The sequence below is a fragment of the Humulus lupulus genome, chromosome 4 (assembly GCF_963169125.1).
Source record: "Humulus lupulus chromosome 4, drHumLupu1.1, whole genome shotgun sequence".
Lineage (NCBI taxonomy): Eukaryota > Viridiplantae > Streptophyta > Magnoliopsida > Rosales > Cannabaceae > Humulus > Humulus lupulus.
In genome coordinates this window covers 3,191,032-3,204,480 of record NC_084796.1, presented here as the reverse complement: position 1 = coordinate 3,204,480, position 13,449 = coordinate 3,191,032, and the positions used below count along the sequence as shown (strand labels likewise).

The 13,449-nt window shown below is 34.0% G+C and overlaps 2 protein-coding genes across 3 annotated transcripts; one reads left to right on the top strand and one right to left on the bottom strand.

The window, feature by feature from the left end:
* The first annotated feature begins 2,797 nt into the window (after nt 1-2,797).
* On the top strand, nt 2,798-6,204 carry LOC133829676 (probable glycosyltransferase STELLO1). The gene is made up of 3 exons (XM_062259435.1): nt 2,798-4,787; nt 5,241-5,367; nt 5,439-6,204. The coding sequence occupies exons 1-3, from the start codon at nt 3,058-3,060 to the stop codon at nt 5,910-5,912; spliced, it is 2,331 nt and encodes a 776-aa protein (XP_062115419.1). The 5' UTR covers nt 2,798-3,057; the 3' UTR covers nt 5,913-6,204.
* LOC133829675 (alpha-N-acetylglucosaminidase) lies at nt 6,173-13,000 on the bottom strand. 2 transcript variants are annotated; one of them, XM_062259433.1, is made up of 19 exons: nt 12,621-13,000; nt 12,174-12,247; nt 11,850-12,061; nt 11,443-11,564; nt 11,069-11,154; nt 10,785-10,879; nt 10,561-10,642; nt 10,268-10,374; nt 10,133-10,163; nt 9,627-9,744; nt 9,213-9,263; nt 8,745-8,854; nt 8,490-8,592; nt 8,219-8,317; nt 7,787-7,897; nt 7,395-7,642; nt 7,036-7,273; nt 6,654-6,732; nt 6,173-6,560 (listed from the first exon to the last, which is right to left on the bottom strand). In XM_062259433.1, the coding sequence occupies exons 1-19, from the start codon at nt 12,828-12,830 to the stop codon at nt 6,325-6,327; spliced, it is 2,412 nt and encodes an 803-aa protein (XP_062115417.1). In that variant the 5' UTR covers nt 12,831-13,000; the 3' UTR covers nt 6,173-6,324. The 2 variants fall into 2 exon arrangements, with proteins under 2 accessions (XP_062115417.1, XP_062115418.1); XM_062259434.1 differs by lacking the exons at nt 11,850-12,061; nt 12,174-12,247; nt 12,621-13,000 and adding an exon at nt 11,667-11,831.
* Nucleotides 13,001-13,449: the final 449 nt, after the last annotated feature.

Sequence of the window (13,449 nt, the reverse complement as noted above, 5' to 3'; positions counted from 1 at the left end):
ATTTATTAAATTTTGAAAATAGAAATTTTTCACTTTCAAATTTTTTTTAAACAGCTTTCATTTTTTCCTTCTCTTCTTCAAATTAACACATCACATTGTTAAACAAAAAATAAAAATAAAAGTTATCAAACATGTTTATTATTTTTTGTTTTTAAAAACAAAAAACAAAAATAGTTACCAAACATATTTTTATTTTTTAAAAATAAAAAAACAAAAATAGAATACTATTTCTATTTTTGTGTTTAAAAAATTTAAAAACAAAAATTTTACCAAACGGACCCTAAGTAATCCTCATCATTACAAAAAATGTCATTTGTGATAGTTCCTAACTGCCACAATTGATTTTTTGCGTCAGTTTTGAAAGTGACGCAGAATCTCATGACGCAAACCAGCTTGGGATTTGCGTCAATTGAGCACTGTCACAAATGTCACGTTTGTGATAGTTGGACATTGATGCAAATGCTATATTAAAAAACAAATGCTATGAACCTTGACCCTGTGTACCCAGCCCCTAGCGACCTTATGCGACCTCAGCCCCCGTGTACCTAGTCCCCAGCTAGCGACCCTCTCAACCCCTGTGACTCCAGCCACCCCCATGACCTCTGCAAACCCAGTAAGAGAAAAAAAATTAAGATGAGGGTTTTTGGGTTTTGATTTTTCAAATAATAATCTTCAAAATAAAAAATCTATACAAAAAAAAAAAAAAAATTATGTATGAGGTTCATGAACATATTATATTCATCAATTTAACCTTAAAATAAAAAAAAATGAAAAAAAAACCTCACCAAAATAGGTTAAGAAAGTCGGAGGCGCTGTTGGTTGTTTGGAGAAAACCTAAGTTTTCGAATTTGGGAGAGTGAGGGGCTCGGGGACGATGGCTGTGATTTATTACTGGGCAGACCGTTTGTGTCAGTGGGCAATTGATGGTAACGACTTGTTTGCGTCAGTGGGGCACTGACACAAATTGTTAAGCAAAACGTACTAACGCAAACACAAATTGTTTGCGTCAGTGGGCTTGTTTGCTTAACCGTTTGCGTCAGTGTCCCACTGCCGCAAACATGCCGTTACCGTCAGTTTCCCACTGACGCAAACAGTGACGTTAACGGCGTTGGTTGGCCAATGATGCAAACTTCGCCAATTAACAACGTCGGTGTTACCACTGACGCAAATGCTGATTCTCAGTGAACTGGATTGATTGACACAAAAGATGTATTTTGGTGTAGTGCCTTTTTCAAAGCATTATTTTAATTACATTCCTTTGATCTAGGATTTATTTCACTTTAGGACCATTCACTTATAAAGTATGTCTTAATAAAAATTAAAATGAGAAAGTTTATGTCTCAAAATTATATGTTTTTTCATCTGTTTTGGATTCTGAATTTTTCTTAATATTATCTCTCTAACTAATTGTTATTTTTTGTGTTTTAATTTGAGTGTTTTAAACCGCAATCACAATTAAAGCTTACGAATTTAGCTCTTGCACTAAGCAAAATTGTTAAGGGGAATTATTGGTGTCCAATACGACAAAGAGGTGACATACTTTATTGGTGTAATATAATATTAGATCTCACATATTTGAATTTAATAAGTATTATAGAGTATCACTAACTAGTCCTATAGTGACACCTCATGTGTTGTTTGACAAATTAAAATGACAAATAGCAACACTCCAAACAAAATAATAAGTAGTAATTACTTAGTTTAGGACCAACTCAACATTCTTTATGCTATACCAAACCCAACCCATTTAAGCCTTCTTTTTAAAGCCCATACAAACAGGCCCAGGCCTTCTCTAAGGCCTGGTCCACATAGCCATCTTTCTCTAACTTTCAGATAATCACAATTTTTTTTTTAATTTGAGTTAATTATAAATAAAAATAAATTCTACATGAAATATTTAGTTATAATGTTCTAAATGAAATATTTATTTAAATAATGATTTATCATTTAGAACATTGATTATATATAGTGTTTCACTTGCTTCATCTTTATTAAATTATAAACTCCTAATAATAATAAAATTAGTCTGTTGCCACTATTACGACTATATAAAGATTGAACTGGATAATTTTAAATCAATTAATCATTATATATATTTTTTATTCTCAACTTTTTTTGTTTGGATCTTAGATTTAAAGAGGGAAAAAACAAATTATGAGGCATTTTATTTTTTCTTGTTTGGATATTTTAAGGATTTTATTTAATTTTTTCTAAAAATAAAACTTAAATATATTATAATTTTATAACATCGAGTACGATTGTAAATATATTCAAAGACATCTCTATCAAAATGTTGAAAAAATATTTTCCTATATTTTTTCTTTACTATCTTATCTTGTTTCACAAAATATTTTCTAGATAAAATCTAAGATGGAAACAAAACCTTAACAAACAATTTTTGTTTCCATTTAAAAAAAAGAAACTTTTTTTGTTTTTTCCACTTTATATATATACATATACATATATTATATATTAGTCAAAATAGTGTATTTCAAATCATTAACATCTAAATCGATTATTTGTAAAAAAAAAAATATATATTTTAAAGGAGAAAAGATTAATTAGCCATAAAGAAAGTATTAAATACATTTCTAAACTAAGAGTTTAACTTTACAAATCAAAATTATACTAATTATATAGTAGTGAGGACTAAAAATCAAGTCTTTTTTTTTTTGACAAAACTAAAAATCAAGTCTTGATCTTTATGAAGTAGTTAGTTACAACTTACACATAATTATATATATAATGTATTTTATTGTGTTTATTTATTTATAATTTTCAACTAATTATGCCTTCGAACTTCTTTCTGTCGGCAGCAACTCTTCCAAAAAAAATAAAATTAAAAATCGAAAAATAATAAAAAAAAAACTGTCATCAATGTCATATGGTGGTGATCTACAGAGACTGTTAGAGATCACAGTTTCAGTCAAGCTCTGAGCTTTATGCAAGAACGAGAGAGAGAGAGTGACTGAATCGAAGTTCAGCTCACCACCATTACAGTCAAACTTCCCCAAAGCATTGGTTTTTATATAATCGAAACACTAATCCAAAACTGTAATGATGGTCCAAGACCCGCCATTTCCATCCTCAAAAAAGCCCCCAAAACCTCAGCGCAAGCAACCCCAACCTCAACCCCAAGAGCCCACCCTTCTCTCAGATCACTTCCCTGAGCCCCAATCTCTCGGTTTGCCCAAATGGGTTTCCTTCAATCTCTTCAAAATCACCACCATTTCGATCCTGGCTCTCGTCATTGCCGCCCTCTTCTTCCTCCATAACACCAATGAGTCTTCCGCCACTTTCTTCTGTTTCAACTCTCACTCTAAGAAGCCTATCCCCATTGAACTGCCCAAAGTGGACTTCAATTCGGTCCGACCCATTTTGGACAAGGATTCGGTTTACGCATCTTTCACCTCCCGTCGGTGGATTGTTGTCTCGGTTTCTGATTACCCTTCTGATTCGCTTCGGAAGCTTGTTAAAATCAAAGGGTGGCAAGTACTCGCAGTTGGGAATTCGAGGACTCCTTCGGATTGGGCTCTTAAAGGTGCGATTTTTTTGACTTTGGAGGACCAAGCTAATCTGGGTTTTCGTGTTTTGGATTACCTTCCTTATGATTCTTATGTGAGGAAGACGATTGGGTACCTTTTCGCTATCCAACACGGCGCGAAAATGATTTTTGATGCTGATGATAGGGCGGAAATCGTTGGTGATGATCTTGGTAAGCATTTTGATTTGAAATTGTCCAGTGTGGATGTAATGCAGGAGAGGATTTTGCAGTATAATCGTAAAAACCCGAATAGAACGGTTGTGAATCCTTATGTTCATTTTGGGCAGCGTTCGGTTTGGCCAAGGGGATTGCCTTTAGAGAATGTTGGGGAAGTTGGGCATGAAGAGTACTATAATGAAGTGTTTGGAGGTACGCAATATATTCAACAGGGCTTATCTAATGGCTTACCTGATGTGGATTCTGTTTTTTACTTGACTAGAAAGTTAGGTTCGGAAGCATTTGATATAAGGTTTGATGATAATTCTCCTAAGGTTGCTTTACCACAAGGTGTAATGGTGCCTGTAAATTCATTCAATACATTGTTTCATTTCAATTCGTTTTGGGCCCTAATGCTTCCGGTTTCTGTTAGTTCAATGGCTTCTGATGTGTTAAGGGGTTATTGGGCACAAAGGATTTTGTGGGAAGTTGGGGGTTCTGTTGTGGTTTATCCTCCCACAATATTTAGAGAGGATAAGATTGAAGGATACCCTTTTGCAGAAGAGAAGGATCTTCATGTAAATGTCGGTCGGTTGATTAAGTTTTTGGTTTCTTGGAGATCTACTAAGAGAAATTTGTTTGAAAAAATATTGGATTTAAGTTTTGCTATGGCAAAAGAAGGGTTTTGGACTGAGAAAGATTTGCAGCTCACAGCAGCTTGGCTTGAAGACTTGCTTGCTGTTGGGTATAATCAACCAAGGTTGAAGGCAGTGGAGTTGGATGCGATTCAGCTGGGAACTACCATCAACCAGGGAGAGTTGAAGGAGTTTGTTCCTCAAAAACTACCTTGTGTGCATCTTGCAGTTAAGGAATCAGAGACTGTGAATTATGAGATTGGGAACTTGGTTCGCTGGAAGAAGAATTTCGGTAACATTGTGCTGATCATGTTTATAAGTGGGTCTGTTGAAGGAACTGCCTTAGAATGGAGATTGCTTTATGGCAGGATATTCAAAACAGTTGTGATTTTGTCTGAAAAAGCTAATGAAGAGTTAGCTGTGGAGGAAGCTTCACTGGAACAAGTGTACAAGTAAGTTTTTCTGGTAATCATACACTGTATTAGACGCACATTTCGTGGCTTTTGTTGAGATTGTGAGGTTGGTGTTGATTATTCATTATTCTAACTCTTTGTTGTCTCTGAAGTCTCCTATTGCATGTTTAGTGCTGCATTGTACAATGTCTTGGATAATTGAAAAATGTATTATTTGATTGCTTACTATTAATATATTACTTTCTAAATATTGACAAGCTAAGGAGTAGGTAGTATAGAACACTGGCTGATACAAGTCGAGTCTTTTCCATCTTTTGAAATAAGTCATTTGAAGAACTTTTCTAATTACCTCTTATGCAAGATTGGCTTTTGATTCTTTTCCTTGCTGATTGATTCACCATGATATTTGTTTCTCTCGGATATGATTCATGCACACGAACTGATGAATCTCATCATTTTTTAATTTACTTTGTTCCTGACATGTCTGTATAGGTATTTGCCAAAGATATTTGAAAGGTATACTAGTGCAGAAGGATTCTTGTTTCTCCAGGACAATACAGTCTTAAACTACTGGAATCTAGTACAAGCAGACAAATCTAAGTTGTGGATCCCTGATAAGGTAATGCAAATTTCAATCACCTAACTCTGGCTTCTGAATGATCATATCTGATTTTCTTGGACCCTTTTTAGGTGCCTAATTCATGGACTACAGTCTCAATCAAGGACAAAAATTCAGCGTGGTTTTCAAAACAAGCGCACATGGTTAAGAAAGTTGTAAGCACTATGCCGGCTCACCTTCAGGTCAGCTACAAAGCGAGTAGCACGGGCGAAAATAGTCTTACAGTCTGTAGTTCAGAGGTTTTCTACATTCCTCGGGCTTTTGTTGGGGACTTTGTAGATCTTTCTGGCCTTGTGGGTAATTTCAATATGCACTACAGGGTAGCAATTCCTATGTTTTTCACGGCGATGGATTCGCCCCTGCAATTTGACAATGTCTTCTCTAAGATGATTTATAAGCCAGAGTTACTGTCTAGTAACTCTTCCCTCTCTTATTCTGCTCAAGTACCCGCTGTATACCCTTGGACCGTTTCCAATGAGGTGGGTTTTGTGGAACTCATAAGAGTCATGGCAGCTGGGGACCCCCTTCTAATGGAACTGGTTTAAAAGAGCAGTTCGTGAGAAGTGAATCTCAGCTTGGAAGTGCAACACTTTTGGTTATGTGGAGAAAGTTCATACAACACTTGACATTGAATTCCCTTGTCTATGTAGCTCTGAGGAAAAAGGCTCATCGCTCATATTTGATATAATGTAGTTTTTTTGTAATCTTTTTACTCCATAGTTTCCACTGTATGATTCATTGATGTAAATTTTCATTAGAAATTGTATTTGACTCAAGGTTATATCATAAAATTTCTCTCACTCAGTAATGAAATGGTTAGAGCTGTTCTTCATGCAACCAACTTATTTATTGGAAACTTTTTCAATTTATTGGGAAAATAATATTACCAGCTTAGGGTGCCAAAAATTAACACCCATAAGTTTGATAACAGTGTTACATGCTGAAGCCAATGACTTTTTAACTTAAATATTTTTCATACAATGATTTAGAAATGGCAAGTGCATCTCCTTTGGCCTTCCCTGGGTAAGTATTTGTTCCTGTTTGCCAATTATTGGAGAACAATATCCATTCTTGTCTCCATTCTTTCAAATAGAATTTCTCATTTTTGCTCAAACTTTTGGAGAGTAAGTTGAAATAGGCAGAAGCTCTTGGTAGATAGTAGCTTTGCAGCAGGCCACTCCAGAATTTATTTGCTATATTGATAAAAACAAAAGTAAAGTTAAAACAACTAAAAATCACAAAGATAATGAGGTAACTAACATTATGAGTCCATGTTATGACATTACCATAATCATGTAGCTTGCTCTGATTTGTTTCTGTGGTGTCATACCACATTGTTACTTGTGTCCTTGCATTCCACTCATACTGAAGAAAACAAATGTTTATATCATCACAATTATATTGAATCAGTTTAGAAAGGATACCTTCTAGATAGAGAGAAAAATCTAATAGAAGAAAGGCAAGGAACATGGTGAAAAGCTTGTTATGACACCCTGACTAGAAAAACTTATATCCCAAATTATGAGAGGAAAATATTTAGTTGACTCCATTACTCGAAGTAAGGAATTGTTGGGACAGTGTTGATATGTCTTAATTCACAGTTCAAATGAATAATGCTTGTGTCAACAATCCTCTGTGTCAACCATGGAAGGAATCTTTCAAACTTACCTGCCGTTTTTCGCGAGGATTGACTGCAAGATTTTTCGCGCTTTCAAGCCAGGTTCCAAGCAAGAAATTATCATCAGAAGCAAGAAGAACATCAATATCGGTAATGAGTTGAACAAATTTTTGACTATGAAGTTTATAAGCATCTACATCCTTATGTCGAAAAGCAAGCACTGCATCAATGTATACTTGGTTTGCATACTTTGAGAGCACTTGTCTTGTTAGATCAACCAAGTCATATCTGCCATAATGGAATGCACAATTAGAAATGATTCACTTTATTTGCTTAGTACTATTCAAAAGAGGTGATCTCAGAGAAAATTAATAATAATGAAGGAAAGCATGTTCCAAATCATTTTTACCTATAAGTAAGGCTTCCAGCAAATTCACTACCATTGTCAATAAATAGTTTTAAGGCATTGATCACCTCCTGAGTAGAATACCATAAATGTGCTTTGGGCAAATCAGTGCTAGTATTTTGGAGTAGAAATCTTCTTTTTCTATCTATTCTCGAAAGCATTTCCATCCGATTATGTCTTGAAAATTTTGGACTTTGTTTTACTTGTGGATCCCAATCTGGAAATTGTACTATAAAGTCTTTGTTATGGTCCTGAAAGAAGTTATCAATCATAATTAAGATGCCTTGCTAGATATGCTCTTACCCATAAGAATAAAATTATAAATCATTATAGCAGTAAAGGCAAATCATAACAGCTGAAAATGGTGAGAAAAGAGAATTTGATGGTTGACATACAGCGATTCCGTCAGTACAATTGTAAATTGTTTGATGAAGAATTTTCCAAGCTGCTTCAACTTGGTGAACCGCTTTACCATAACGTCTATGAGAATAGGACTTCAGCCATTCCTTTAGAAGCAACATACTTAAATTTAAATCATATCAATACAGCATATGATATGCAATTATTAAGAAAGAAAAGATGATGAGGGAAATGGGTTTGAACAGAATGTCATAGATTCAACATTTTAATTACTGAAGTTTGAACCTTCATCAAAGTTAGAAAAATGTTCTAGAAATGAAACAATTGACCAATTATATATTTTCTTGAGTTGTGAGTTGTGACCAAATTGTAAAGGACTTCCCCTGACACAATTGGGAAGATTATACAACATAAAAAAAATGAATTAAAATTTCTACAACAATGAATAGAAAGGCTGACATGGGTACCTGAACATTAACTTTTTCACTTCGAAATGCCATTTCAGACATCAGTTCATATACAACTGGATTGTGCTCTATTCCTTCCATGCACATACCAACGCCAACCTATTGCAACATTAAGTTATTTAAGTAAAGAGTATGTAACAAGATGGTATTTCAGTTTTGTTTTACCTGATACAAAATGGAGCATGTGATACCAAGAGGATTGCCACTTGCATAAATATAATCTAATTCAGTGTAGCAACTACGTATAGGAAGAAATTGTAAATTGACATACCATAGTAGAATTCTCACTGATACGAGCATCGATAGGTCCTGAAGAAACTGAGTCCAATACGCCATACATTTCAATATTTCCACCAAAATTATGTAATAGACACCTGATGTACATTAAAGTCTCACTATGCTTCAGAAAATAGTTTTACAAAAAAACAAAAAAAATCAAATCACATTGCATGTAAAAGAGAGACTTTTCAATTGTTGCCCATTTTATTGAAATGTAAAGAACAGTTCAATAAACAGAGCCAGTTACCAGACATAAGGTGTGCCATAAAATTGAGAAGATGTATTCCATACAGGTTTAACATCAGCAAATAAGTCAAGAACTATCATTTTCCCAAACGGGACAGAATGTAGAAGGGCCTGCACATATCAGTTGCAATGAAATCAATGGGCAGAAGGCATCATCATGGATCCAATTGCCAAATTACATACATATAAATCCTAATATCCTGTTAGTTTATACTTCTTTTTCAGACACACTATGCATGTGTTACTTGTCAGGAGGGACTTTGTTCTCATATAAATCTTCCTCCAAAGTTGTAATGAGTCTTACTTTAATAAGCAATCATAAATTCAAAAAATAAAAGCTAATCCATTCTTTTGCAGGTCATTATTAGAACTATTATTTTTTAAGGTAGCCCTATCAATATTCAATGCAAAGTACAAAGAGTTGAGAAATGAAATTATTAAGTTTCATAATGTTTATGTACACACATACTTTCATTTGAGGCGGCTTCCAGAAAGAGGCGTCCGAATAGAAGAGCCAACCCTGCAAAATTATACAACTCTCAACAATAAGTAACTCTATATGCAAGCAATAGGATGCTTAAAAAAAATTGAAACACCTTATTTAATTTTCTACTAGCATTACAGTTATGATATGGAGATTTATGATAAAAATTATCATTACTTCTTTTATGATAAATGTCAAGGTCACCTCTTCATCAAACAAAATCATGGTCATAATGAGACATCCTAAAATATTGAATGGAAATAGCAAATATGATTTAGTAAATATTCATATAGGTTATAAAGCATTGATTCCTAATCAAAGAACTTTCCAAACAACTCTAATGTTGTGTTTGGGGAAGAAGGGGAAAGAAGTGATTTGAAGAAGAGCTGAGAAACATACTTGCATTAGCCAAACAGCATCCTTGTCACCTTCTGACATTGCTTTATACACAGCAGCTCCAAGTGATGAAATATAAGCAGGGTCAGTGGTTGGTGGAGAATTTTCATTAAATGTATCACTGCATGTATTGTATTATGGTATTCAGTGAAGTTTTCCATCTCCAAGCATATTTAATTCAAATCCAAAGTTGCTACCAACAAACCACTAATAAAATGATACATGAAAGTTAGTTCTCTCCAGTCCTATCATGAGATTGTTTTTAATAGTTACATTGTGAAGGTAAACCATGAATTAAAGTTTAGTAGCAAGGTACGAGTGCTTAAAATGACGTTCAGAAAACGTAATAATGAAAGAAAAAAAAGTTCCGCCAGTAGAGAAGATAATTGAGTTTATCTCTCTCTCTCTGTCTATCTATCTATATATATATATATAAATAAATAATCATGTTTAAAGTAGTGAAGTTATTTGAACATTAATAAAATGCAAATGCAAATGCAAAGAATTACCAATTGTATATATCTGTCACATCTCCATATTCTGCAGCATTCCATACAAAATGTAAACCATCAAAAAATTAGTCAATGTTAACAAAAAGTGAGATTATTTCACAATTTATATATACAATGGAAAAATCAATGCACCTTCGATTTGTCGTTTAATAAAAGCTGCTCCAAGTTCAACGAACAAAGGATCAGAAGGAGCAAGAAGGTAAGTACAACACCATCGCTTATCGCCATTGACAGTGTTCCTAATGAGAGCAAGAGATAAAATTCTTAGCATTGCTTTGCTTTGACACAAAACACATGAAAAAAGAAAAAGGTTCAAATAAGACATATCTAATGCATTGCATGGAGTTACAAGCTAGCATTAGGAGAACATATGAAATCAATGACATGATTGTTCATTATTTAGAGAAAAAAGAACTGTAAAATACCAATCCCCAAGTCTAGTAATGTTAGCCGAAGGACGTATCTTCTTTAATGTTGCTGGAACATTTCCAGAGAATGATGGCAGAACTGAAAAAGATGAAGAGATCAAATGAATCAAGCCATGTCATCATAGTGAAAATTTGACCGGAACCTTCTTAATATTATAGAAATATATAAAGTAAAACTTCTATAAACATAGCATAATAGCCATTACAGAACTCAGCATCACCTGGAGTCATGCCTAGCTCTAGCATCCGGGAAAGTATTTGTTTCTGCAATTTCAATTGATTATCCAACCAATTTTGTGATAATGGTCCACCCCACCTGTAACAGCATATAGATTCGGTTTTTACACAAACAGAAGTGTATGCTGTGGACAACAAATTAAATTACGAATACACATAAGCTATTAACAAATGTCTACTTCATGGAATTTCAGGACAATTAGTTCTCACATTAATGGAGAGACAACCTCTGACTTTAAAAGTACAAGTACAGGCATCTAATACTTACGCATGTAAATTTCCCATGCGAGCCCATGCAAGGAAGGCAGGTCCACCAAAAAAGTCATTAAGATCCTCCTTACTGATATTAAAATCCTGGAATCAAACTTTTCCAATCAAATGATGCCGAAAGACAAGTGATCAACAAAGTTCCTGCACCTATAGCATTCTACAAATGTGCATTGCTTTCAAAAGGTACAAAACAATGAAATATGAAATGACTTTAAATTTCTTGAATTATCCATGTCTCATGTATCAGATAGTAACAAAGCTTCAAAATTCAAATAAATTACTGCGGCTGTGGGACAAGGCAGCCAAGTTCTACCTAGAAATTACCAAGGATATAGAGGAACCTGTGTAAGAATTAATAGCCACTTATCATACCATGAAAACTTTTTGCCAAATAGCTTCTTGACCTGTAAATGCTAAAGGCAGATTAATCCCCTGAAGAGCCATCCAGTCTATTTCTTTCTCCCATCTTTCCCAATCCCACCAAACAAAGGAATCTGTAAAAGAAATATTACAACTTATAAAAATTATAGACAACAAGAATCAGCAAAAGTGATAATGTGAAGTAATTCATATCAACCAAAGTTGAGAGCAACAACATTTTCATGCCAAGCTTTTGCACGTGCAAAATGAGTGGACTTTTCTCACTTCATAAGAACCTTGTCATCTTATGACTTGTTAGCTTTGATTTCTGTTGTAATTCCTAACGATCTTGAGCTACTGTGCAACAATATATGAATAAATGATTTATGTCAAAGCACATAGAAAGAGCCTGCACTTACAACTGGATGTAACAACATTTTGGTAATAGTTCCAAGGAACCGGCCGTTTTATTATGATTCCCCCATCGTTTAAAGGGGGAAGGGAACCTGGGTTAGGAATAGAAGTTATCTGGCTACCACCGGTCTTGTCCCAAGAAATATGAACCCCACACCAATACTTTAAATACCAATGAAGGCCAGATGCAAGTTCAACTCCAGTAGTCCCTTTGACTCTGAAAAAAACATGAGATAAAGCCTTAAATCAGGGTGCATACTTACTGTACAGCAGATAGTCTATTGTGACAAAATGTTTCTTACAAAACTAAAGAACCCAAATCCACATACATTATCTGAGGCTCATCCTGGCTTGATAGCTTGTAATTTTGTAATATAAAGCAACTATGTCCTCCACAAACATCCTGATATTAGAACTTTAGACAATCAGCTTAATTAAGTAACATGAGATCAAATAAATGCAACTTCAATAAAATCGTTGTACTGAATACACCTAATAAGTTCATGAAAATCGTTGTACTGAATTACTATTATAAGAAAAGATGTTAATTTCTGTCTTTTCTCAGCAACCAAACACAGCACAGCATTGTGATCACAAACAATAAAAAATTTAAATTGAAATTTGATTACTTCTCGTTATTCAGCTTGCTGTCCTAGCAACAAACGAAGCATTCGAGAGAAATCTAGAAAACCCACTTCAGAATCAGATTAAAGCACAAACCAAACCAAACCAAACCACAAAACAAACATAATGATTATAGCAATTAAAGATTGTACCTTGGATACAATCTTGAAGACAAAACTGGCTTCATAGGCAGGAGGAAGAAATCTCTTGAGAAGAGCATTAGCGGCACCCTCTTGAGCTGAAGCAGATACCCTTTTGGAGTCCAAACGCCGAAGTAGATTCTGAATGGCCTCAGGTTCAGATAAAGCTACTGGGACAAGTAGCAGACTCAAAGCTAGCAAAAGGGTCATCAAATTTGACATCTTTAGTGGCTCCTCCTCTGACTATCTTCAGAGGAAAACTGAATCAACAGCTCAGTTTGGTGAAACTGAAACTAGAAGTGGAAATGAATCATGAATGGTTATGGAGGAGGAAGAAGAGTCACACCAAATGGGTCACTATGTAATACAAAATAAGGTGGGCATATATGATTATAGTTTTACACAATCAAAAGATTCCAACAATAATGTTAGCAGATGGATAATGATGAATTATGATATGTTTTTTTTTTCCAACGTTTGAAAGTCAATGATCTGAAATTGCCACGTCAGACGCTTATCATAGACCTTACCACACCAGACTCATTATTTTTATTTAAATGATAACCACTTATATTTTTATTTAAATACCAGATTTAATTTTCAACTTTAAATTCAAACGATGAATTATTGTTTTATAAAACATGTAAAAATTAATTTTGTGCCTAATTTTAATCATTTTTCTAAAAGATACTTTCTTTTTAATTAATTATCAAATAGAGGGATAATTTTGATTAAAAAATGTTATTATTGGACTTTTTAAAATAGAAAATCAAATCGTGTTTTCTCTTTTTAAAAAAGAAGTATTCTTTTTGTCAAAAAAAAAAAAAAAAGCAAGTATTCT

Coding starts and splice junctions, on each gene's coding strand:
- LOC133829676 (XM_062259435.1), top strand. CDS start 3,058: ATGATGGTCCAAGACCCGCCATTTCCATCCTCAAAAAAGCCCCCAAAA. Junction 4,788..5,240: donor TCACTGGAACAAGTGTACAA/GTAAGTTTTTCT, acceptor ATGTCTGTATAG/GTATTTGCCAAAGATATTTG. Junction 5,368..5,438: donor AGTTGTGGATCCCTGATAAG/GTAATGCAAATT, acceptor GACCCTTTTTAG/GTGCCTAATTCATGGACTAC.
- LOC133829675 (XM_062259433.1), bottom strand. CDS start 12,830: ATGTCAAATTTGATGACCCTTTTGCTAGCTTTGAGTCTGCTACTTGTC. Junction 11,565..11,849: donor AAATGTTGTTACATCCAGTT/GTAAGTGCAGGC, acceptor TTTCTTTTACAG/ATTCCTTTGTTTGGTGGGAT. Junction 10,880..11,068: donor CGCATGGGAAATTTACATGC/GTAAGTATTAGA, acceptor ATGCTGTTACAG/GTGGGGTGGACCATTATCAC.